The sequence below is a fragment of the Apteryx rowi genome, unplaced genomic scaffold (assembly GCF_003343035.1).
Source record: "Apteryx rowi isolate R43461 unplaced genomic scaffold, aptRow1 scaffold_119, whole genome shotgun sequence".
Taxonomy (NCBI): domain Eukaryota; kingdom Metazoa; phylum Chordata; class Aves; order Apterygiformes; family Apterygidae; genus Apteryx; species Apteryx rowi.
Window position 1 is genome coordinate 29,291 of NW_020447408.1, and position 26,564 is coordinate 55,854.

The window sequence follows — 26,564 nt, forward strand, 5'->3', positions numbered from 1 at the left end:
AGATGCTCTAGCCCCTTAATCATCTTAGTGGCCCTTTGCTGGACTCCTTCCGGTAGCTCCGTATCTCTCTTGTACTCGAGAGCCCAGAACTGGACACAATACTCCAGATGTGACCTCATCAGGGCTGAGTAGAGGGAAAGGATCACCTCTCTTGACCTGCTGGCAATGCTCTTCCTAATGCAGCCCAGGATACCATTGGCCTTCTTGGCCACAAGGGCATATTTCTGGCTCATCGTCAACTTGTCCACCAGGACTCCCAGGTCCTTCTCTGCACAGCCCCTTTCCAGCAGGTGGGCCCCCAGCCTGTACTGGTGCATGGACTCTGCACTTCACTTTACTGAGCTTCATGAGGTTCCTCTCTGCCCACCTCTCCAGCCTGTCAGGGTCCCTCTAAATGGCAGTGCAGCCCTCTGGTGTGTCAGCCACTTCCTCCCAGTTCTGTATCATCAGCAAACTTGCAGAGGGTGCACTCTGTCCCTTCATCCAGGTCACTAATGAATAAGTTGAACAGGACTGGACCCAGTATCAACCCCTGGGGTACACTGCCAGCTACAGGCCTCCAACTAGACTTTGCACCACTGATCACAACCCTCTGAGCTCTGCCATTCAGCCAGTTCTCAATCCACCTCACAACTGCTCATCTAGCCCGCACTTCATCAGCTTGCCTATGAGGATGTTATGGGAGACAGTACCAAAAGCCTTACTGAAGTCAAGGAAGACAACATCCACTGCTCTCCCCTCATCTACCCAGCCAGTCATGCCATCATAGCAGGCTATCGGGTTGGTTAAGCATGATTTCCCCTTTGTGAATCCATGCTGACTCTACACCTGATCACCCTCTTGTCCTTCATATGCTTGGAAACGGTATCCAGGATCAACTGCTCCATCACCTTTCCAGAGGCCAAAGCGAAACTGCATAGTTAATACGGCAAAAGTATTGGGTGGGGAGACCACCTGCTGCACAGGAGAGGATGCCCAGAGAAGGATGCTAGTCTGCCCTGCCCATCACTTCCCAGCTGGCCACTGGGAGAGTTTTCTCTTTCCCTTTTCTCTCTCTCTCTCCTTATGTTTTTATTTATCTCTGAAAGTAACTATCACCATTGTGTGTCATCAGCTATGGATCCCACTAATAAATCTTCATGCATGTGAACCTGTCTCAACATCCTTTGTGCAATAACACCATACACCTATGAGAGTAAACCTCTCATCATTATACTGCAGGATATTCCGGGGTAGGTCTGTCTCACCTTCACCTGGTGAAGCTGTTCCACTTTGTTTCAACAAACTCAACATTCTCTCAGTCGTAAAAAGAGAGACTGTAAAATCTAGTTATTAGCACCATCATTATCTTTAGGAGAACTGGTTTTTTTCAAGCTCTTGCAATGTCCCACATCGTACATCCCTTCTTCACCTTTTCCATCTCACTCTCCCCTTTCTATCTCATGAAGTATTAGGATTCCAGACGTTACTAATATTTTAAGTTATTTGCAGTGTCTGGCTCAGTCTGTTGTTACACATGTACTACAAGCTGGAACAAAACATAATGAGGTTAACATGAATTATACTGCTCAGATAATAGATCAAATCCAAGCCTGCACCTTTGCTAGACCACTAACTCATGTGAGGCCTTAACTCATTCTGCCATGCCGGTCCTCCCCAACTACACAAAGGGCTGATATGTATCTTTACTTATTTTCTAGATACTGGAAGTTTAAATTCTGATACCTTCTGGCTCTTTCAGATTCCAAGTCCAATTTCCACACAGTGGAAAGTCAAAGGAGGAAGTGCAGGGAGAGAACATGGCATATCTAGATCACAACATATACGGAAGACAAAAGGAGAGACTCCGATTTCCCTCAAATGGCAAGTCTCTCAGACAGGCAAAATCCTCACGCTTGAGTGCCCAATAGAAAGCAAAGAAAGCAATCAAAACATTCCCAGAGGCACAGTCCTTGCAGAACCTAACACATACATATGGGAGCGGAGCATCAGGCTGGCAGGTGTCAGCCCCTAATGTTAAGGTCTCACCTTCTCTCCTTTATTCACCTGACTCATTTCCCTTCTCTACTGCCCATTGCCTATTTATTCATCTACAAATCCTCTTCCTTTGACACTTATCTGATTTCTTCAGTATCTCAGCAAATATTTAAAGTAAGTATTTTATTTTTTAAATGTATTTTCAAGAGTATTTCAAACACACTGCAGTTTTTATGGAGTTCAGTCTCAACACTAAACACTTCATGTATATGATTGGCATGCTTATTCCCAGCTCCCTTGCACCCTTCTCTTCTCCAGCTCTTGGGAACTGTTACTCAGGGAGCAAAAAGAGAGGGCTTGGAGATCTCCATAAGATGCAGCATCTCCCTTATTGACAAACCAAGATGAAAGGCCACAGAAAGTAGTTCAGAAAGTTTCCTGAATCCTCAATAATATAACTCCTTCCCGAGTCCTCTAATCCTTTATTAAGACCTATTTATCCCATTTCCCCATAATCCCCTAGCCCCTTCCCTTGCTGCAGCTCTACCTCATTCTTTTGATCCTTCAATCCACAACTTCCTAAAAACACTTATCTATATATTTTCTGTTCTACAGTAATCTTTAATTTTCTGCTTTGCTCAGATTGCATACAGCACTTTACTTTCACCGCCATCCTGTACACCCACAAAACAGAACTCTGAAAAGAGAATTTATGTACTTGAAATTCTTTCTAGAAAAAGAACAAAATTACTCAGTTATTGTAAAGTACACTAACTTATACATACATGAGACGTACTCATTTTATGGTTCAGATTCTATTAACAAACAGCATACTGAAAATGTTTTAGAAAAATAGCAGAGGCATATTTTAACACAGAAGAATCAAGAGTCTTTAAGCTCAGTAATCTAATCACACTGGGAAATCGGAAACAGCATAGCATTGCTTAAAAGACTTATCATTTTGTAACACTTGTTCAGTATATCATGATTTAAAAATTATATTGAATTAGCACCACATCTAGTATACAGAAATTAGACCTTGTTTTTTACTGTTATACTAATAACATGTTACAGCCAACTAGCCCCTACTTATTCCAAAAAAATGTTTATCTTGACAAAAATATGATTTTGTTCCATCTCATTACTTAAATATTAACCATAAGCACATGAAATTATATTACTTGCATAGAATGAAAACTACAAATTCTGCTCGATCTAATTCTGAAATTAAAAAATAGCTTAAAATTTATTTCCTGTTCTAACATACTGATAAACAAACCTTTAAGGAAGGCAAGCTATATACTTGCAAGACTGCAGAAAAATATCCATCATTTAATATTCTTCATAGATTTTTATGCGGAATAAAGAATCAAATTAAAAAAAAAATCAAATCCCTAACTTACCATCTCTAAGTGCTGACTCACTGTCTGCAGTCTCCCGGTCTCTGGTACACATCAATTTAAACACAGAATTCTTCAAGTACAGCAGCTAATCGCAGCAACTCCCTAATCATGTGACTTAAGCCACAGAATGTTAAATACAGTGTCTTTCAAATCACAATATCCCATGCCACTGCCTCCTGAATAATTTACATTTACCGCAAAAGTGGCACATATTTCAACAAATTTGTGGATAACACCAAATTAAGGGAGCAGCTGATACACTGGATGGCAGGACTGCCACTTAGAGGGATCTCAACAGGCTGGGAAAAAAAAGGACTGATGGAAGTTCAACAAAAGCAAATACAAAATACTGCTCCTGGGACAGAGCAACACCATACAAGAGTAAAGGCTGGGGGCCAACTGATCAGAAAGTAGCTTTGCAGAAAAAGATCTTGGAATCCTGATGAACAACAAGTTTGGCATGCTCTGTGGCAATAAAAGCTAACTGCATTTTGGCCTGCATTAGTAAGAGTGTAGCCAGCAGGTTGAGGGAAGTGATTATTCCTCTCTATTCAGCACTTGTGAGAACACAGCAGGAATACCATGTCCAGTTTTGGAGTCCAAAGTACAAGAAAGACGCTGACAAACTTGAGTGTGTCCAGTGAATGGCCACTGGGATGGTTAGCGGGCTGGAGCACGTAACATATGAGGACAGGCTAAGAGAGCTGGGTTTGTTCAGTCTGAGGAACAGAAAACTAAGGGGAACGCTAATTACTGCCTTTGATGGTTATTTACAGAAATGATGGAGCCATACTCTTTTTGGAGGTTCACAGCAAAAGGATAAGGGGCAAAGGACACAAGTTGCAGCACTGGACATTTTAATCAGATGCAATGAAAAAGTCTTCATAATTAAAGTGGTCAAATACTGGAAAACTGGTTGCCTACAGAAATACGGAATCCCCTTCCTTAGAGATAATCAAAACTTGACTGGACAAGACCCTGATTAGACTTTGACATTGAATTTAACTTAAAATCTGTCCCTGCTCTGAGAAGGAAGTTAGACCAGATGATCTCAACAAGTCCCTAACAATCCAAATTTTTCTATGATTTTGTAACTTGGAAAACAAGTCAATATTGATAAAGATTATATGCTTTTATGGATGAGATTAACAAACTAAAAAGCATGGGAGTTTGCTTCCTCCTCTTCCCGAGTAGTCAAAGAAATAAAATCATTGTGAATATTATGGCCTGGCTATTTGCTTACTTGCAGGAAAAGAGTTTTTCATTTAAAAGACAATTAAAAAAATCAGGCATAGCCATTAAAAAGAAAGCTCAAATTTGTTAGCATTTTTAAAACATTATTCATCTATCCTAACATAAGAAAACATGGTACTGCTATGGAAAGAAAAATATTTTGACTGTTCTCCTTTGAGATATGTTCTCTACATTTGTTCTGAGTATATCTGCATGCAGCACTATGGGCTGAAGAATCTTTTTCCTATCCCAACAGCTGTAGATGCATGTACAAGCTCCTCCCTTTCATATTCCACACACGAGTATAGAGGGGGCATCTCCATCTTCCACCTCCTCAGTTCTTCTCACTCCCAGAAACTCCCAGGAAATATAAGGAATTATGGAAGAAAGAAACATGAAGCTGGATTGCAAATGTATGTCAATACAAGGCTACCTAAAGAAGAATGGTAACACGTAAGTAACTTTTCTTTGGCTTTTGAATGTCTTTCTAAATGCACATTCACACCTGGGTGAATGCAACCAGTACAACATCACCAAGACATATCTAACAAGGAAGTAGGGGTAGGAGGCAAGGTGCAGAAGACATAGAGAGTGAAGAAGCGATTTTCCAAAGCTTCATGTCCAGAACCTTCTGCAACAATGTAATGCTTAGCAAAAGTGTGAATGGAGCTCCAGAAAATGGCTGCGCTTTCAGGAATAAATCCATTAGTCAGCCAAAACACAGCCTGGGCGGCTTCAAAAGGTTCAGGTGTTAAAGATCTCATTGCCCTATACAGTTAGCTCAGACTGCCTTGAGCCCTGAGCTAAGCACTATGGAACATGGCCTTCAGGCTGTTCAGGGTGCTACACCCGTGGCTCCTCCTGAGTGACCAGCCCTGGGTTCTGATTCCTCTGTGATGCTGACGCCCTACTCTGAGTGGGCTCCTGAGTGAATCCCCCCACCCAATCCCATCTGGCCTCCAGGGCTCCTCAGTGGTGGCGTGACACCCCCTGCCCAGCTCCAAGTCCCCTATGCCATGTCCCTGTCCTGCTTCCACATCTCTAGTAAGACTGTGACCTGGCTCCAAGTCTCCCATGCTGTGTCCCTGTCCTAGCTCCATGACTGTCCTGGTTCTGTGCTGTGTCTCTGACCCCGCTTCAAGTTCCCTGTCCCACCCTCCAAGTCCCCCATGCCATATCCCTGTCCTGATTCCATGATCCTGCTGTGATTGTGACCTGACTCCAAGGATCCCATTTGGTGTCTCTGCCCTGGCTCCATGTTCCCCCACAAATAGCTCCATGACAACCCACTGCAACCAAATCACTTCACAGCAAGTACTTCTCCGAACCCAGATCTTTGTAAGGTGTGAGAACATATCTCGATGGGAAGGGAGGCTGTTGTCAAGGCCCTGAGTGCACCAGTAGGTCTTAATTGCCCAGACCAGCCTGACCGGGAACCTCCACCACACCATCTGCCATTACTCCAGGATCTCCATTTAGGCTCAGGTCTGGGTTTTCAGTCCTTCCCTGAGCTATGTTGTAGATACATCTGTCTTCAGTCCTGTCTCTGGCCTTGTTTCCTTAATAGAGCTTGGACCTATGTTGTAGTAGCTCATCTCCAGTCTTGTCTCTTGCCCTGACTCCTGGTTGGAGCCTAGACCTATGTTGTAGCCTTGTTTACAAGTCTGTCTCTGACCCTGTGTCCTGCTGCTCCTGACTGGACTCACTCGATTTGATCCTGGACCTACTTCACCATCTCACCTTGCCCGAGGCTGTCGATGAACCCTGTTATCAGCACCCTAATCTGCCTACTGAGTCCAGATGCTGTGGGACTGAACCCCCGTTGGTAATGGCACTGCCTTGTGCTGTGGTCACACTCAGCTCCCGGCTTGCAGAGCACCCCTCTTCTTGCTGCTCCCTGACACTCAGCATCCGGTTCAAACTCCATTGAGGACCGGATCCTTCCTGGTAGGCATACACCTCACCAATGCTTCGAGACAACCCGGTTGTTATGAAGTGAGGGGGAAAAAAAATGGAGGACCTCATTATGGGAGTACTACACCAAAATGCTGCCCAAAGCAACTTTAGTGGGTAAACTGAAGGACATAACTCCTCAGCAAATGGTCCGGAAGGCTGGGCATAGCGGCCAAAGAAAGGGAGATTACCCTAACACTCTTTTCTGCTATCAACTAAATGTTTCTCACACAGGGAACACATCCTGTTGGCTCAAGAGCCATTTATCATCTATGCTGTTAGATAGAGGGAATGGAGGGTTTTGAGACAAATCCATTACATTTTCAGTACAGGCAACTCTGGATATAAGTAAAAAGGTTTGTGGACCAAACACATCATCCTCAGACTCTCAAAGTCCACATATTTGAAGTGATTCAGTTGATCTGTTAACATATTTGGGAATTCAAGCACATGAATCACCAACAGCAGTATCAGATGTTTGATACATGAGTTCAAAGACTAACAAATTCCTTGCCAGGAGATGAACATGCGGTATCCTGTGTTCAGCCTGAGGTGATTCTGTGTCAAAATAAGCGCACAGTAATTGTTAATGCAAGGCTACACAACCAATATGCATTTCTGACTACACAGAATTCTTATATATTGATGTGTACATTTCATTCTGGAGAACCACCATAGGAAGCCCTAGGATTTCAAGCTGTCTCAGTGTCCTTCTCTCTCCTTCTCTCTGGCTACTTCTCATCAAATGAAGAAAGAACCATCTATTGTTATATTCCTGGGCTGAGGAGATAACTGGTAGAACACTTTAATTAGAATACTTGTCACATCTACTCATCAACAGAAAGAGTCCAAAGCTCCTGGGAAACAATATCCTTAAGTTTCATCAAATGAAGAGAGGGCAAACATGTATTTTAAAGCCATATCTTTATGCACCTAAAGTTCAGCTTTGCAATCTGTGTCACATGATTACTTACTGCCATATGGCTTAGTACAGTGAGGCAGATACTTACAGAAGTGTTGGGTTGATACAATAGTTTTGCCAGCAACATCAGGAATGCATATAGTGAAAGATTACATTCTGCCTGATGGATCTCCAGCAAAGCACCTATGCTTTTCAGTTGCTGAGGACAAATGGTACATGGACTATCCAAACCATGCACTATAAACTCTATTCAAGACACAAGACATGTAATAGATTCTGAGTAATTTTCACTGTATTTGACACCCTGTCTGTATACCCCTTTGCAAGATCATCATCTGGCTATGGATAAAACATTTTCTTTCTAAAAAAATGGAAATAATGCGTGCATCTCTCTATAAATGCTGTTGAGAACAGAAATTCTCCAACCAAGTGTGACATATAGGAATTTACGGAGTGAGAATGTACTTATTTATAAACACTTGAATAGTAGCTAATCGTCTCCATCACCCGGTGATAAAATAAACAGAAAAGGATGAACTGACATGATTGCCGACTGCTAAGTGGATTCAGTGACCTTGGAAATTATTCTTCTCTCTGCTGTTAAGAACTTGGCTAGAAAATCAGTATTTAATTATTCCTGAAATATTTATCTCCCTTTACGTTTTCCACATAAAAAGTCTAGCTGGCTGGAAGCAAAGGAATGGCTCTGAGATAATAACAAATTTTGGAATTGAATATTTCCCAGATTGTGTTTTGTTGTGTGCCCAGAATGTAAGGGCTCCTTCTCATTGTGTCCTTTCAGATCCAGTCCACATACTGCGAACAAAAGATTCTGTCCTGGAACAGACAAATACCCAGACTGGAGAACATACAATCAACCAAAGAAAAATCTCCCATTTTCATGTGAACTCTGTCAAATCTGTAATATATAATAAAGTCAAATCTCATTAGCCCACCAATAGGAGTTGAGGAGACATTACTTCTACTCCTGGGAGCACAGGGAGTTGCATTACGAAAGTTTTATACCTTCTTAAAATCACTGTCCACTACCAATGCCAAAATTCCATTATAAATGGCCCATTCACTAATTCCTATGCTCACACTGTAGACCTTGTGAAAAATACTGTTTTTTTGGGGGGAGGGGGGACAAGGGCGGGGGGAACGGACATTTAAATTAAATTTTAGATATTGCTTTTAATTACATACAATAAAGTAAATATGTAAAACATTACTGTCTTTACCAATAAGCATTTCTGAACCTACGATGAAATAAGAAAAACTTGAAAAATGCAAAAAAACATGTACAATCAGAGATTAAATGTTCAGACTTACCTATAACTGATTCAACTGTATTACTGCCAGGATAGAATGGGAGAGCTTTGGCACTGATAGTAGAGAGAGCTGTAGGAGGTGAACTATCTGATCCAACACTGGAGGCCAGACTGGAAGTTATACTTGAAGCAAGTGGGTTAACCACTGAGAAAACACTGAGATGGTTCTGTTAAAAAAAATAATAATAATAAAAAAAAATTTATATATATGTAAATAAAATATACATGCGCTTTCATATATATACTTACACACAGATATGTACAAACACAACAAACAAAATGCATTTTTAAAAGATATTCTTTTAATTCAGAACAGAAAGAACTGGGAGGTATTTTGTGAATAATGAAATCGGCACTCCAGAAGAACCTGCTRAATGATTAGATTAGGATAACTTTCCATCACATTTAGCAACACATGCATTTCTCTAATGTGGATGGACTTTGCTACCATATGGGGGAATTTCGCTTTCAGAAAGAAAGGTATTTAAGTATCTGCTATGAAATTGCACAATATAATTAGGCAGCTGAACTCTGATGACCCTTCTCAAAAGGAAAATATCTGTTGAGGAGCCGTACCCTTTCATTATACATTTATATGCAATTTATACTCTTTGTGTGATCCCCAAATTTTCCTATTTAATCTAAATGTAATTGCATTATATAATGACTTGTACCTGTGCTGCTTCTTTCTAGCTGAATATTATTTTCATACTAATTAAAAATTTAAATTACAAAATGCAATAAATGCAAACAAAATGTAATCATGTAGCACTGGAAATCGGAATATATTGAAACTGAAAAATAACTTTACAAGGTCTACAGAGGCTTTGTGCAGAATCTCCAGCAAATTTTTTTATTCTTTATTTATTCCCTCCAATCTTTTAGCTAATAAAAACAACATTTAACTGAGACTGAATTAGTCCAGACCTCATCTCATTGCCTTCTGTGTGATGAGCAGTGATTGTGCAGCATCTACTGATACACTTTCCTGATTTCTACCGATACCACAGAAAATTTCTATTTCAAAACTAGATAGAGGTTGATAATGACCATGATAATGAACAATTTTTCCTTCAATCACAGAAATAGTCTCAACATGTCTGTCTGTACCAAAAGTTAGATCAGTTTGCACAAGAGCTTGTCTGGTCAAGTTCTGAATGTTGATGACAATTCCACCACCTCTCTGAGCCTCTGTTCTGATGCCTGGCCACCCTCACTGTGAAACATGTGCACTGTATTTTACAGCATGACTTTGAAATAACGAATGAACAGACAACTTCTAAGGAACTCTGCAAGATTAGCATGTGCAATTACAATCTTGTTATCTAGCTTGTATGCCCTAGTTTAAGGAGAATTAATCATCTGCATTTCAAAGGAGAGAACACTCTTTCAGCAACACCAAATGATTTCTCTCTACTGCCTCTCCCCTCCCAACAATCTATCTTGCTTTTCAGGATATGCATGAAATACACCATGTTATACTAACTGCTTTCACAAAATTTTCTGGGAGGACTAGAGCAGATCTATTGCATATGTAACATGCAACAGAACTGTGCTTTTGTTCTGTGTTTTGGCTGCCATTTTCTTTGAAGCACAACCTCTTCTTTCCCTAGCTGTAGTTAGGACCCAAACTCATTTTTACAGCTAAATTAACAGAAAAATAAAGAACTGAAATAAACTACTCAAACCCCCTCCCCTCCCTGCATCACATCCAGTGATGTATATGAAGATTTCAGACTCTCAGGAACCAGTTTTAAAAAACAAAATCACAAAAATAGAAATTTTATTAAGTCTTGATATGATGCAGTCTGACTCTCCTCATTGGCACCCAGTGACAGGATGAGAGGCAATGGGCACAAACTGAAATACTGAAAATTCCTCTTAAACATAAGAAAAAACTTTTTTTACTGTAAGGGTGGTCAAACACTGGAAAAGGTTGCCCAGAGAGGCTGTAGAGTTTCCATGCTTGAAGATACTCAAAACACTACGGGACAAGGCCCTGAGCAACCTGCTCTAGCTGACCCTGCTCTGAGAAGGGGCGGGGGAAAGGACCACAGACCTCTGGAGGTCCCTTTCAAGCTCAACTTTCCATGATTCTGTCATATGCTTTTCCAAATTTTGTTCCATTATTTACACGGAATTCACAATGCACATTCTCTACTATTTCAATACAACAAATGGACTGTTCCTGCGGCCTGGATATAATTTCTAAGGTGCAGATGTAATAATACCCAGTATTTTAGGTAATCTTTTAGGTTCTAGCCATTGAATCTCTCTAAGATAACGTTGTTTCTTGTTATAAATTTTCTAATATTTTAACCACCTATTTTTAAACATTTCTAATACTATGGCCTCCATCTGCAATTAGGCCATTCAGGGAGAAGCACAACAACTCCCTTTTCCTTTGCTCCTTTCTGTTTTCATAAATGTTTGAGCTAAAAAAAAAAGTCATATCCCAGACCTGGAGGTACTTATCAGACCATAAAGAACAGCAGTATAATAACATAGCAGAATGAAGTAATGACAGGGCCTAGAATTCTTAGGGTATATTCCTGATCATGATCCTCGTCATTGGAGAAACATGATAGCAAAGTCAACAAGAATGAGAGAGGCGATACAGGCTTTTTGGATCCAAAATATGTCCTTTTGCGCTGCCCCATCTTAACCTGAGGCTTACTGGTGACAGGGAAGTGAAAAATTGTGAAACTGCATGTTCTTTGAACATACACACAAACACAATGGGGTTCTTCAATTAGTACTCCTCCTCCACAGCATAAACACTTGCACCTACTGGACTATTTAGCCTCTTCCTCCCTAACATAATTACAAGCAGCAACAGAACTTCTTGTCCCACCCTATTTTCACTGAGTTGCACTTATGCAACTTAAGGATTATTTTCCTTCTCTTTTGACAGACCAAGAATGACCCTATCTGTAACTTCCAAACTCCATTCTGGGGGATATCTAAACAGAACAGAGAGACAAAATAAAAAGAATCATTCCAGAAACCAGACAGGAGAGAAAGGTTATTAAAGAAAAAAGTCAATAGCTTTATAATTACGTAGCAGAATGTCAAGCATTCTACACTATTTAAATGGAGGTTAAATAATATTTTTTAAAATGAGAGAATTAAAAGAACTTGCTAAATATTCTTAGGATCATAGGATAACAGGAAAATTCAGGTTGGAAGTCAGGAGGACCTCAGGAGGTCATCTAGTCCAACCTCCTGCTCAGAGTTAGGTAAGCTATGAAGTCAGACCAGACTACTCAGGGCTTTAGCCAGTCTGGTCTTGAAAACTTCCAAGGATGGAGACTGCACAAACACACTGGATGACCACTGCTTGACTGGGCCCATAGTGAAAATAGTTTTTCCTTATACCCAGTCTAAACCTCTCATTTCAACTTATGCCTGTTTTCTCTTGTTCACCCACCATGCACCACTGTGAACAGGCTTGACCTACTTGCCATGCTCCTGTTAATACAGCCTAGGACGCTGTTTGACCCTCTTTGCTGCCAGGGCACACTGTTGACTCATGTTCAGCTTGCTGTCTACTAAGACCCTCGGGTCCTTTTCTGCAGAGCTGCTCCCTAGCCAGTCAGTCCTCAGCTTGTATTGTTGCATGGGATTCTTCCTTCCCAGGTGCAGGACTTTGAACTTGCCCCTGTAGAATTTCACGAGGATCTTGTAGGCCCATTCTTCCAGCCTGTCTAGGTCCCTCCAAATGGCAGCCCTGCCCTCAAATGTATTGACCCGTCCCCGCCAAATTGGTCATCTGGAAACCTGATGCCCCTGCCAGGTCATCGATAGAGATGCCTTGTTTATTCTGTTGCAAACATTAATAATAGTAGAAAGTCACATAAAAATTACTTTCTATGGAAAACCACCATGGACTGAATGGCAATCAGAGTTCCCATGACTGCTGCTCTCACTGATCTGTAGATGTGTAGAAAAAAACCCTATACATACTTTTAAAGTGGATAGTGTGTTATCACTCTCCTATATGGAACTCACGGGCTCTGCTTTTAGCTGTCTCTTGTTTTTCATTTTTGTTTACGGGCATACCTCATTTTATTGCGCTTCGCTTTATTGTGCTTCACAAATATTGTGTTTTTTACAAATTGAAGGTTTGTGGCAACCCTGCATCGAGCAAGTCTATCGGCGCCATTTTTCCAACAGCATGTGCTCACTTCGTGTCTCTGTGTCACATTTTGGTAATTCTCGCAAGATTTCAAACTTTTTCATTATTATTATATCTGTTATGGTGATATGTGATCAGCGATCTCTGATGTTACCACTGTAATTGTTTTAGGGCACCACAAACTGCGCCCATACAAGACGGCGATCTTAACTGGTAAATGTTGTGTGTGTTCTGACCGCTCCACCGACCGGCCGTTCCACCGTCTCTCTCCCTCTCCTCGGGCCTCCCTATTCCCTGAGACACAACAATACTGAAATTAGGGCAATTAATAACCCTACAATGGCCTCTAAGTGTTCAAGTGAAAGGAAGAGTCGCAYGYCTCTCACTTKAAATCAAAAGCTAGAAATGATGAAGCTTAGTGAGGAAGGCATGTCGAAAGCCGAGACAGGCCGAAAGCTAGACCTCTTGCGCCAAGCAGGTAGCCAAGTTGTGAATGCAAAGAAAAAGGTCTCGAAGGAAATTCAAAGGGCTACGCCAGTGAACACACAAATGAGAAGAAAGGGAAACAGCCTTAYTGCTGATATGGAGAAAGTTGTAGTGGTCTGGATAGAAGATCAAACCAGCCACAACATTCCCTTAAGCCAAAGCCTCATCCAGAGCAAGGCCCGAACTCTCTTCAATTCTAYGAAAGCTGAGAGAGGTGAGGAAGCCGCGGAAGAAAAGTTGGAAGCTAGCAGAGGTTGGTTYGTGAGGTTTAAAGAAAGAAGCCGTCTCCACAACATAAAAGTGCAAGGCGCGAAGCAGCAAGTGCTGATGTAGGAGCTGCAGCAAGTTATCCAGAAGATCTAGCTAAGAGAATTGATGAAGGTGGCTACGCTAAACAACAGATTTTCAATGTAGATGAAACAGGCCTTATACTGGAAGAAGATGCCGTCTAGGACTTTCATAGCTCGAGAGGAGAAGTCAATGCCTGGCTTCACAGCCTCAAAGGACAGGCTGACTCTCTTGTTAGGGGCTAATGCAGCTGGTGACTTTAAGTAAATGAGCCAATGCTCATTTACCATTCGGAAAATCCAAGGGCCCTTAAGAATTATGCTAAATCTACTCTGCCTGTGCTCTATAAATGGAACAACAAAGCCTGCATGACAGCACAGCTGTTTACAACATGCTTTACTGAATATTTTAAGCCCACTGTTGAGACCTACTGCTCAGAAAAAAAGATTCCTTTCAAAATATTACTGCTCATTGACAATGCACCTGGTCACCCAAGAGCTCTGATGGAGATGTACAATGAGATTAATGTCACCACAATAAAGCGAATATCACAATAAAACGAGTCACACAAATTTTTTGGTTTCCCAGTGCATATAAAAGTTGTGTTTACACTGTACTGTAGGCTATTAAGTGTGCAATAGCATTATGTCTAAAAACCAATGTACATACCTTAACTAAAAAATACTTTATTGTTAAAAAATGCTAACCATCATCTGAGCCTTCAGCGAGCCGTAATCTTTTTGCTGATGGAAGGTCTTGCCTCAATGTTGATGGCTGCTGACTGATCAGGGTGGTGGTTGCTGAAGGTCGGGGTGGCTGTGGCAATTTCTTAAAATAAGAGAGCAATGAAGTTTGCTGCATCAATTGACTCTTCCTTTCATGAAGGATTTCTCTGTAGCACACGATGCTGTTTGATAGCATTTTACCCACAACTGAACTTCTTTCCAAATTGGAGTCAATCCTCTCAAACCCCGCCGCTGCTTCATCAACTAAGTTTATGTAATAGTCTAAATCCTTTGTTGTCATTTCAACAATGTTCACAGCATCTTCACCAGGAGTAGATTCCATCTCAAGAAACCACTTTCTTTGCTCATCCTTAAGAAGCAGCTCCTCATCTGTTAAAGTTTTATCATGAGATTGCAGCAATTCAGTCACATTGTCAGGCTCCACTTCTCATTCTAGTTCTCTTGCTATTTCTACCACACCTGCAGTTACTTCCTCCACTGAAGTCCTGAACCCCTCCAAGTCATCCATGAAGGTTGGAATCGCTTTATTGCGATATTCGCTTTATTGTGGTGGTCTGGAACCGAACCTGCAATATCTCCGAGGTATGCCTGTACTCTGCACTACTCCTCCTACTTTTTAAATTTAAAATATTCCTCCACTTTAGATTTTATACTCCTGTGTGGCTGCATGAACGTCCCCCTGGGCAGCTGGTAAAGCTTCTTTTCTGTTCTCTTTTTTCTTTTTACCATTGCCATTAATGAAGCGTCAGGTATTTTGTTCTAGCAGATCAAAAACTGGCAGGGTTTTAACCTCCTAGGCATATACAGTGACCTCTAATCCCTGATGGATTTAGCTTCATGACAACTCTAAACTATGCCCTCTTCCCTGTAGCTTTATCCGTTTTCCTAGTCTTGATCATCACATGCTGAAACAACTACATCATCATCTTCCTTCTGGCATTCCCAAAATTTTATTAATCTATCTCCAAATCTAGTTAATCCAGTTGCTACAATCAACAGCATCATCAGATTACCTCATATTCTCATCCCTGTCCACTCCCTGTAGCGCACAACTATTGTATATTTTCCTTAGACTAATCATGATGTTGTGTCACATAACTTTGATGTTGCACTAGGAAATTACCAAAAGGCAAAATATTTACAATGTTTAGCTTTTGTCAATACCTGCTTTTTGTCTTGTTCACTTATTTTCTGCTGACTCTCAGCGGGGAAGCTTCGTTGCTTTGCCTGGAATGAGAAAAATCTCTGTAATATATGAACTTAATGAGTGGTTGCTGTAAAATATATAATTGGTTGGTGCAGGGTCAGTGTCATCACTGTGCTGATGCCCTAAACAGGCTGACTTCATTTACCTCACTTCAGTCATATACAGAGAATTAAATGTTAATGATTGTTGGGTAAATCTACATGCAAAAGGAGAGGCGGTTGTGATTATTCCACTTACATGCATAAGCACTGAGACACATTCTTTGTGACAGTACATTACATACTGTGACCAAAACTGCAAAATAGATCTTCACCAATGGTTACAGCGTTTCTGAATTATTGCTGCCTCATGTCCAAAAAGCAGCCCTTTGATACTGTAACTGCCTTGCTCCTATGACATTCGACCACTGATCAGTTGACCCCTACACTGGGAGACAGGGAAATCCTACCTGTCAAAATAGGCAGCACTTTAACCTATAGCATGGCTGAATATCTACACATAAGAAAGCAATCCTGCCTGGAGAATTTTACTCTAGCGTAATGATCTTGCCATCACCATTTATGAAAAGCTCTCTCCTTCCTTTCCGCCTTCTTCTGTCTGTCACCTCTGCACTTCTCTGCGCATCTCAGGTTATAGAAATCAGTTCTGACAAATCACAGTTTAGCAAGAAGACTGAATATCTTGGCTGCAGCTTATTTAAATATGTGATCAGAGCTCCTTTTTTGGAACAGCTCCTTTTTGACAATTTAGAAGTGTAATCAGTCCACAAAGTGGATTTATAAGTATTTGGGGGAAGTTCAATATCAATAAATTATAGATAGATAGCAAGGTAAAATTAACAACATTTCCCTTATAATAATAGAGCAAGACAAATTCAACTTTAACAGGTAAACACTGGGTTTTCTGCTTTTCTCTCACAGACACCTCTGAAAACCACCAGTCTTCCCCTCTCCTAGCTATCTCTAGCATTGACTATTCTCTCCACCTCCACAGACTAACTTCAGTTTCAGCCTCTCCCCTCTCATTTATAATGTGTTCTTGTGTGTGTGTGTGTGTGTGTGCGCGCGCGCATGCACACGCATGCGCTCTCTCTCTCGCTCTCTCTCCTCCTTCCTTCCTTCCTCCCTCCTTCCCTCCCAGTAGGGGAAGAAACAGACTGAAATTAATCAAAGACTGGAACTGGTAAATAGACTCATCATCCAGAAATGAATGCATCTTTTACCTGTCAACTTTAAACAAAAAATAAAACTGAATCCTACCAAGTCTAGTTAAGATTTTTTCCATTGTTATCTTGCTCTATTCTTGACAACATGGGTTTAAAAAGACGATCAAAATGTTTCTGCAAGGTTACAATTTACTGCATGTCAACTGAGCTGCGATGACTGTTTGCATGGGTGTTCTTAGCCTGAGATAACTGTAAAATAATTTGAAACAGTTTAGCTCACTATGGAAGAGGGTTCCAAACTCTGTGTTTTAAATAATCAAAAATCAGTGCAGATACACAAGGCAGAGAACATTTTCTGCAGAATCTAATTTATCTTAATATTGTATTTGTATTTCTAGTACCCATATTATTATTCACATACCTGATCTTCTCGTTCAAAGCCTGGTGCTTTTGGATAGCTAGACGTTGGTGAAGAAACACCTGATGTGCTAGACTCAGAACACAAAACACCATTTGCTATTGACCTCTGTCTACAAAGGGGTCCAAGGGGTGATAAAGAACTACTGCTACCAGAACTTGATGTTACAGTTGGACTTGAAGAACACGAAATCTGTAGAAGACAGAAAACAGTGTCTAATATACTCCATAATATTTTTTATGTTTATAGCTATATTCTCCCTTTAGAACATTAGTTGAAATTATCAATTAATTTCAGTCTTATCATACATTGATAAAACACTAATTTTGTTTTAACCACATATTTTTTGGTACTATTTTTAGAAAGCAGCTGATGAAAAAAGCAGACTGGAACTATTGTAATTCCACAGACTTCAAAAAGAGGTGCATTTGTACACACCAGAATAGTCTTGTTTGGTCACTACACACAAAATGACACACTGGCAGAGACTGTACTTAATGAATATTCATTTACAATAAAAGGATATTTGCTTTCTGACAACCCTGATTTCCATTCATTCATGTATTTCTCAATCTATCGTTTTATGCAAGTCACCCTTTTAAAGATTTCATCCAGAGCAAGCCAAAAAGGTTAAAAAGACAAGTAAAAGCTTGGCAAAAAGCATCTCAAATTGCTCAGTGCAAATCATTTTGAGATTCTTAAATACAGATGTTTATTAATTAATAAATTAATATTTTAGTATTTAAAAACAGTACTCACTTTATAAACTTTAGTTCCCATGTACATATTTCAGAAAGTTCTAAACTTCTGAAATAAAAGGCTTAAACTGAAGGTATCATCTGTAAGTAGGCCTGGAGAATTTATTGCTAAAAGTACAATGTTGATTAACCTGAAATTGCTTATGAACCCAGGTGCAAAACATAATCCCCTACAATAACATATTCTAGCAGGACTGTGCGTATTACTTATTTCTACTTTTCTTTTTTTAAATAAACTGTTTCAATTTTTTAAACTAGATTATAACTAGATTCATAAAGGCAGTATGAAAATAGTTGTATCCTACATATATGCCTAAAAGCCCAGTGGTGAGGACCCTCAGTGATGAGACACACATTTCAATCCTTTCTCTGCTTGATTCAGAACAAGATCTGACTGTGAATCTTCCCGGCTCTCAGGAAACTGGACTAGTGAATTCACTATACAATAGCAGAGTAAAACTACAGTAAAACTCTGTCAAGGTTGTTCCAGTTTGCATAAACATAAAATAATCACTGAATCAGACCAACTGAACAAGAAAAGTTAYATAGCTTACTGCTAAATTCTGAACTAATGGTTAACTCTAACATTTAATTTTACTCTTTGCTCTGAAGAATGTTGAAGTATTTTAAACAAATCAGGATTTTAACAAGAGATACCTCTCTCCCCAGAATAATATTATCTCATGGTGTCTCTCCTGAGCAGCATGAACTTCACTCAAATTCCTATAAATCTGGTAGAGGACAGACATGAGCCTATATGAGGTCCTAACCTTGGATAGAATCCTACCCATCTACCCCCAAAAAGCTAAAACCTCCACCCTTGCAAATTACTACCTATGCATCCACTCACATTTATCCCTACAGAAAATCTCCTGTCAAGAGCTTTGTCTGCGTGGAGTTCTATAATTAAACTCCTTCTGAGATCAAAGACAGCTTCTCTACACAACAGTCTGAAATGCACATGTACCCTAAAAGCTGATAGAAGAGCAGACACCACAGCAAAAATAATGAAATTGATAGCTAAGGTTTATTCAGACAAAACTACTGAAGTCAAAGGCTGAAGAATTCATGTTTTGGCCACAAACTGGTTACACTATGCAACCTTTCTTCTTCTGTTACCGTTTACTGTAAATACTGGCATTATTAAGTTTCTACATTTTTCAGCTTTAAAATATTGAAATGTTTTGTTTATTTTAGAGAGAAATTAAAAAGGGGGGGGAGTTACTAGAGGAAAAAAACATTGTTCTTAGGTTAAAAAAATAGTTTTTTGTGAATAAAAACATGGTAAGGTATTCAGTTCAATACCAAATATTTTGAAAACTTATGCATAACATAGTTACATCTTGTAAGTACATGTAAAAACATACTTCCGGTAGCACAAGGCTGCTTAATGCAGCAGATATATATGTAAGTTAAAATGGCTAGACTGTGAAGGCAGACTAACACCAGAGCTAAGGTACTCATTTAGGTAAGCTACTGACTCAAAGATGTTTCTGCCACCACAGATGTTCTCCATCATACTCCTAATTGGCACAGAATGTCTCTCAGATATATAACCTATGTTCACTCTTTCAGCTGGGCAGGCAACATAGATTATTTTGCCAACACAGGAGGATTTGTATCATGGTTGCATGTGACTGGACCTAATGAGAATGTACAGTGTACTCAGTGTGTGTTTCCAGTGGCACAGGGGTAGGAGATCGTGAGGAAAGATGAATTTTCACTCAGAAGACGTGTAGGGGGGAGATATGGCCAGAACAGGTTACTTGTGCCGGAGGGCCACCGACACACAACAGAGCAAAGTGAGGATGCTGTCTTCTTGTTCAGCCAGAAGTAATGGCTGAGGTACGTAGCTACTGGTCAAGACCAGATGGTAACAGGTAGGTAGATCACTTTCATAAGGTGCCCCTCACATCATCCTTCTGGTTACAGCAGCTACTAGTGGTGGCACAAACATGCATATACCTGTAAGCGCTAAGAGCTTACAATAATCTTGTTTTTCTGCTCTGAAAAAAAGATCACTCCACTTCCAAAGCTGCAGTCAGCATAATCTGATTACATTAAAGTTTAGGGTTTTATTTTTATCCTCTGAAGAGTCCACAGGATGAATGGAGACAGAGGTACCCTCTACTCTGTCTTTTGTATTTTCAGAAAAAAAGTTAGCTAATTTTTAATAAGTGGATTACTTATTATCCACAAATGCTGTGTAACTCAACTTGCAAAGAAAACACAAAGCACTCATGCAAATAAAGCAGGAAAATAATTTAACTCACACAATATCTACAGCAGGTTAAAATACACAAGCAAGAAAAAATCTGAATTTCAAACCTAGGCTGAATCTACAAGGCAACTACATAAAAAAACACTTTTTTGGGTCTAAAGTTAATATTTAGAATTGTGGAATGTTTAAAGTTCTGTTATCACAGAATCAATGCATCATCCTCATTTCATACAATATGTAAACCATATATGAAGTTTCGCTCCCAAATAAATAAATAGATTAGAATAAGTAAATAAAAAATCCTTTTACGTAGGCTGTGCTACCAGCACTGTATGCATTTCACAACATATAAAAGTTATAAGAAAAAAGTCACTAAATGTATAAGCTCCATCTCTGCCTCAGCCCTTCCATGTAGTATCCTCAACACCTGACTTGATTCACTTCACTTGTGACACACTAGTCATTTTTTTCCCACAGCAGACAGATATGTAACATCTAAAATATTTAACAATCTTTTTTATCTTCCTGTCTGCCCTTATACCATACATTTATATCCTATAATAAGAACATAAGAAATTCCCTCTTGGCCCATCCGGAGTAGTATACCGCTACCGAGAGTGGCAAGACAAGATGATATTTAGGGAGAATACCTGATACTCGTCATTATCTATGGTCATCAATCAAAATAATTCTTGAGGCAGAGAAAGCAAATGGAGGTTTTTTGGGACCACCTCTTTCCCCTCTGTGAGAGGCTCCTCCAGATCCAGTGAAGAGGCTCTGGCCCTAAATGTCAACACTGATCAGGGTCCTCTTCCTCTTTGTCCAAGCTTGTAAGAAACATCTCCTCTAGGACTCAAGGCTAGGTGGACTCGACAGAATCAGTATGATAGATTACACTACCACTCACCTGACCAGAAATATTTTTTTCTGAATCATTCATTTATTCCTTATGGCTTGCTTCAGGATACCCATTAGCTTCTGTATCTTTTATCTTTCTTGTTCTTCGCAATGAGCAAGATGCAAAGAACATTTGAGAAATGTCAAGATGTATACCACTAGAAGCAGCCATACAACTTAATGCAGTACTGCTGCCAAAGTAGTAAGTCAACACACATTCTGTATCAGGACGGACTTGCTGGTCATGGCTAATACCAGGCCAAATCTCAGTACTAATGTAAATACACTTGCAATAATAGTGTGAGAAAGAGAGTGCAAGAGGGAGGAAAGGAAAGTATCAAAGTTTAATTCTTGTTCTTTGATGTTGTAGAATTCATATTTTGGTATCGGTGCTGGCATGAACGGCAATGTCCTCATCAGCACTACTGATGCTAGGAAATTGCCAATTACTAGTCCTGATATCATTTTTTTTAGGCTCTTTTTTCTTTATTACGACAGAAGCACAAACAACAGAAAGCTGGAATTAATACAGTTGCCTCAACTCTGGAGGCAAGATCTTCAACAAGATCTTTGTAAACTTCTCTACAAATGTAACTTGAGATTTGTGGCATTTGATTTTCTGAGTGTGGAATAACAAGGCCCAACAGATTAAGTACTTTTCAGGGATATGTCCCCCCTAAAGACAGAAATCTGCTGTGCTATCTAATCAAAGACATAAGCTTACCATGGGAAGGACACAGTTCAAACCCTAAGAGTTTAGAGTCTACCTTAATTAAAGATGGGTACTTACTGACATTCCTTACTTTACAGAGGCTCAGCTGCTGGGTTGGGTATTGAAAAAGATAACTTTTTAAAATATCCAGTGAAAACTTTAACAATAGAAAAACAATGAAGAAATGGTAACACATACTCTCATTCAGTTTGAAGCTCAACTAAACACTGCAGCCAGATACATTTCATATTATCTCTCACTTTCACAGCAGTTACCAAAGAACTTCTTTTTCACCTTAGTGTTTTTGCTCAAGGTGACAGTAGGTTGCCTGAACATTTCTGAAACACCACTATTCAAGAGATACCAAGCTTGCCCTTGGTGACAAGGGTCACATGCTCCTAAATGTCCTAACCACACAGACCTTGGCCTCTTAGATTCTTACAACGAACCATTAAATTGTCAATAGTCCTCACTGCAGCTAAATTGCTTAGAAAACAAGCATACAAAACAAGTGATACATTCTTCCCCTTTCTTCCTGCCTACTCTAGGCCTTTGTTTACAGCTGAACTTCTACAAAGAAAACGAAGAAATAGAACTACAATATGAGTTATATTTCCTATGAAAATGGCTGCTTCGTGAGTATCCTGATTTGTGTTATATTCTGTGGCTTTGAAAAATGTACTTCTACATCATCTACATTTGCAGCGGGAAGATGACAGGAAGAGGAAGCATATAGGTATTTTTAATTAAGCTGTAAAACTTCTTTTGAATTCATATAATTTATTTTCCTTCCTACACCCCACATTGCCTGAGAACACTGTAACATTAAAGGAAACATGACTCATCACCACAGTTCAGATTTGGATTATGTGCATATGTAATTAAATTCAATTGCATTATCACAGCCTAATGAACTATTACCTACCAATTGAGAGGGGTAACTGATCATGTGCACGTTCTCAAGCCACTTAGTTATGAAGTAAAATGGATTACTTTGGGCTTAATGAAGGCAGCAGAATGTTAACATTTCACATTCAGGATGGGCTAAGAAGGCACAGTGTTTATCACCACTGAGCTGGCAGGTACTGACTTGTTAACTATGGGAACTCAGACGGGTGATCAGGCACTTACACATCCTTGATAAACTTGATAAAATAAAGATGGTGCTGTTTATCCTATCTTCATCCACTGCAATCAATGTATATCATATGCAAATATTCATTCTTTTAAATACACCATGGGCTSTAGGCATAACAACATCATGGTCAACATTTCTCTCCTTTTACTCTTCAAAAGGAAACTATGATTTATGGCCCTGAACCTAGAAGGAATAACATAAATATTCCATAATTTATAAATGAAATTAATCTTTAATGTATCTTGTTTCATCTCCAAAAGAAGTAAACTTTCCCTATTAATCTTGCAGTTCCACAAACTTGCACAATATTTATAGACAAAATCATGTCACACAGCTAGGCCTTTGCTCTATACCATCACCTAACTTAGGTATACTGTAAGGTACCCAGTAACAAAGAGAAGTGATGTGTGTAGAAGACCAGCAGCATAAGCCTAAAGCTTGAGTTAAGCATGTTCTAAGGAGATCTTGTTAAATTCATGATGTTTTTTGGCTAAAGAGCTGCTCAAAAGAATATGCATTTTGCATTGGGATAATAACTGGAAAGTTAAGCAGCTAGAGAAGGAACAACAGTGGCTGTGGTTGTTTACATTGAGAGAGGCTAGTTAATCCAAGTCTCATGGCATTCTGAGGAAAAAAAAAACAAACATGGGAGAAGATGAAGATATCCAAACATGGGTATGTTAAGATGTAATAAATTGCAGAATATAAATGAGAACAGTTGAAACAAAGAGATGAAATTTGGGTGAAGCAGAAGCTTATGGCTGAGAATGAAGCATATGCGTGGCATGCAGAAGACAGCAAGCCAGAGACGTATTATTTTGGCAAAGGTGACTGAGGAAAGGGGATAGACTATTGGATGATGAAAGATCACATAGCTGAAGATTCATGGAAGGACATGCATTGAGTAACAAGAATACGAGTAAATGTAGAGCGGTGGCAATATAACCAAATGTTGGGGCAACGCAACAGTCAGAAAGATAAGAGGGAATGGCAAGTATAGAGAAATGAATAACACTGAGATGAAAAATGACACTCAGGGGAAATACTGTATCACACTGAATAAACTGCGCTGTGGAGGTTAAGTACATTTGGATGATGTATTTGGTAACGAATAATAAAAAGTTAAAATAGCAGCATATAAATGGAAGGGAACTGCAAAGACAGATGAGGAAAAACAATGCTATCAAAGCTGAATGCTTCAAATCAGAAAGCAGAACATGGAGGTAGAGAACCATAGAAGCAGCAGCTCTCTTTAGAAATTGAACTCTCACTTACCAAAAAGGCTGAGGAGTAGATTATTTCCCCACTGAAATGTTATGGAAAGATAAAGCAGAGGAATGACTGATGACAGTCCAACAGACAACAAGGCAACTTAGATGAACACGTAAGAACACAGTATTGGCAAATTAAAAATCTATTTAATAAAGTTATACAGCCTCCCTCAATCTGGATCATCCAGAATCTTTAACAGACTCATTCTTCTAATAATCCTTAAAGATAGGAAAATAGTATTACCATGTTCTAGAACTGAGGACCTAAGCAACAGATATTTAAGCAACTGGCTCACAGTCAGAGGAATTTTATGACCAAGCAGAGAACTGAGTTTAGGTCTTTCAAGCCCAAGGTTTGTACTATAACTATGTCATCCTTTTCCTGTAGAAGCAAACAAAACAGTAAGATCCTCCCCCAGTATACTATAGTATGACATATGAAAGAAGTTTTGGAAGATTAATAGGGAGATTTTGTTTTGAAGAAACAAAAGAAGTGGGAAAAAGAAAGACTAGTTTCAGCACTAGAAAAACTACTAAAATTAAGTTAACTCAGAGCCAGTGTCTGACAGTGATGAGAGTGAAGATTAAGGAGGGCGCAGAAAGCTTATTGCAACAAAGAAAAAAAACACAAACCAAGGAGGAAAATATGTTGATGGGATAGCAAAAAGGGGAGAAGGGAGGAGAGAGAGAGAGAGAGAGAGAGAGAGATTCTGAGATACTTAAATACTAAAATAAAGCAGGTGATAGTAGATGGCGATGGTGAATGAAAGCAAGCAACAGAGCTCAAGAATTAAACATGGAAAAAACAGGAAACAAAATTGCTAATGAGAAACCAGGAACTTAATATTCAGAAAATGAATAATGGAAGTGCACCAGACAATTCAGCAGGTAAGTAATCAACCGAAAGAGGGGCAGAACATTTAGTCAGAAACCAGGGAAAGACGGCCACTCACAATAAAACCGTTAAGTAGAAAGTAAAGGGAAAAGCAGAGACAACTTTTGCATTTTCATACTTGAACAATAGCACAAGCAAAGTCTCCCTGAACACAGAATGGAAAGTGGACAAAATATTACTCAGACTCCCAATGATTCTCTCAGAAAAATGCCTCTATATGGAAGCAGATTCCCTGTGGCTGGAAGGCCTATTAGGATAGCAAGTGTTTTCAACTGTACCTAACTCATTCGTGACAGGCAAAGAAGCTGCTGGGAGAACATATACTTTTGTTCATCTCTCCTGAAAGCTTCAGAAGTATGTGACATTGAACAAAAAGACCAACTGGACTTGACCCCTGAGCAACAAGAGTAGCTTCCTAAAATAAAAAGGCAGACCTTTCCTCAGAACTTTATAGCCAGACTTCTGTGTTGGGGACTGAAGATAAAACACAGGCACATCAGTATCCACATTCTTGATCTACAGGATAGCAATATGAAGCTACATGAAAGAAACGCAGGAGTTTTAACACTTGCACTGTTTATTGGCAATTCCTTTAAAATGTAATTTTAAATATGTCCTTTTATTTGGTTTCTAACCAAACAGTATAGACTAACACGGCTAGAAACCTAGAACTGAAAAGTCTGTGAATAAATATGTAGGTAGTTACGACTCTGCACTGCAGATGAGGTAAGAAAAACTCAAGTCAGCAGAAAACAACAGAGATGTAACTATCTTAACATATTATTTTGCAGTACACACAGAATAAATATTACCTACCTACCAAAAGGATCTATTCCAATTGATACTAAAGGAAAGATTAAAAAAACTCTACAATATATCTTTTTCCCTCCTCTCTCACTTTGGTTGATAAAATTTGCTAATATAGACTACATTTATTACTCTTGTATTCAAGCACCTCCCTATTACCAAACAAACTACACATACTGTATCATTGTAAGAAGCTTTAAGTATAAAGCATGTTAGGGTGGGACTTAAATTCATTCCTAATGTTAACAAATTAGGATAAAGAAGAGAGCTGGAATCAGGCAACATCTTCCATGAATGAAACCTTTCCTAAAGAAAAAACAGACATGTAAATTAATGCTGTCCTGTAGTTGTATATTTGATTAACAGAACCCTTTAGTGTAATCATATGATGCTCCTTATTGTAGTGTTCAACATATTGCATCTAAAGACAAAAMAAAAAAAAACGAGGAAAGAAACATAAGTAATACAGAATGAAATCTGGTGACCAGGAAAGACATTCCATTAGGTTTCAGAACGAGTTAAATATTACTGCCTGACTTTTACTGTAGCTGTGATTTTTTTTCTCTTTTGTTTAAGCACACAGAAAGAAAAAAAAACA

At 39.4% G+C, this 26,564-nt stretch overlaps 1 protein-coding gene across 26 annotated transcripts in view; it reads right to left on the reverse strand.

The window, feature by feature from the left end:
• UNKL (unkempt family like zinc finger) overlaps positions 1–26,564 on the reverse strand; it is an 82,051-nt gene that overhangs the window by 28,239 nt on the left and 27,248 nt on the right. For 20 of the 26 annotated variants that reach the window (XR_003256438.1, XR_003256443.1, XR_003256440.1 and 17 more), the window contains 3 exons: positions 17,271–17,459; positions 15,642–15,704; positions 8,821–8,986 (listed from right to left, as the gene is read on the reverse strand). Coding sequence is in view for 8 of the 26 variants with exons in the window: in XM_026084472.1 (XP_025940257.1) it covers positions 8,821–8,986; positions 15,642–15,704; positions 17,271–17,459 (418 nt within the window). In the remaining 18 variants the exon portion in view is untranslated. The other 6 variants (XR_003256459.1, XM_026084512.1, XM_026084583.1 and 3 more) reach the window with 6 other exon arrangements.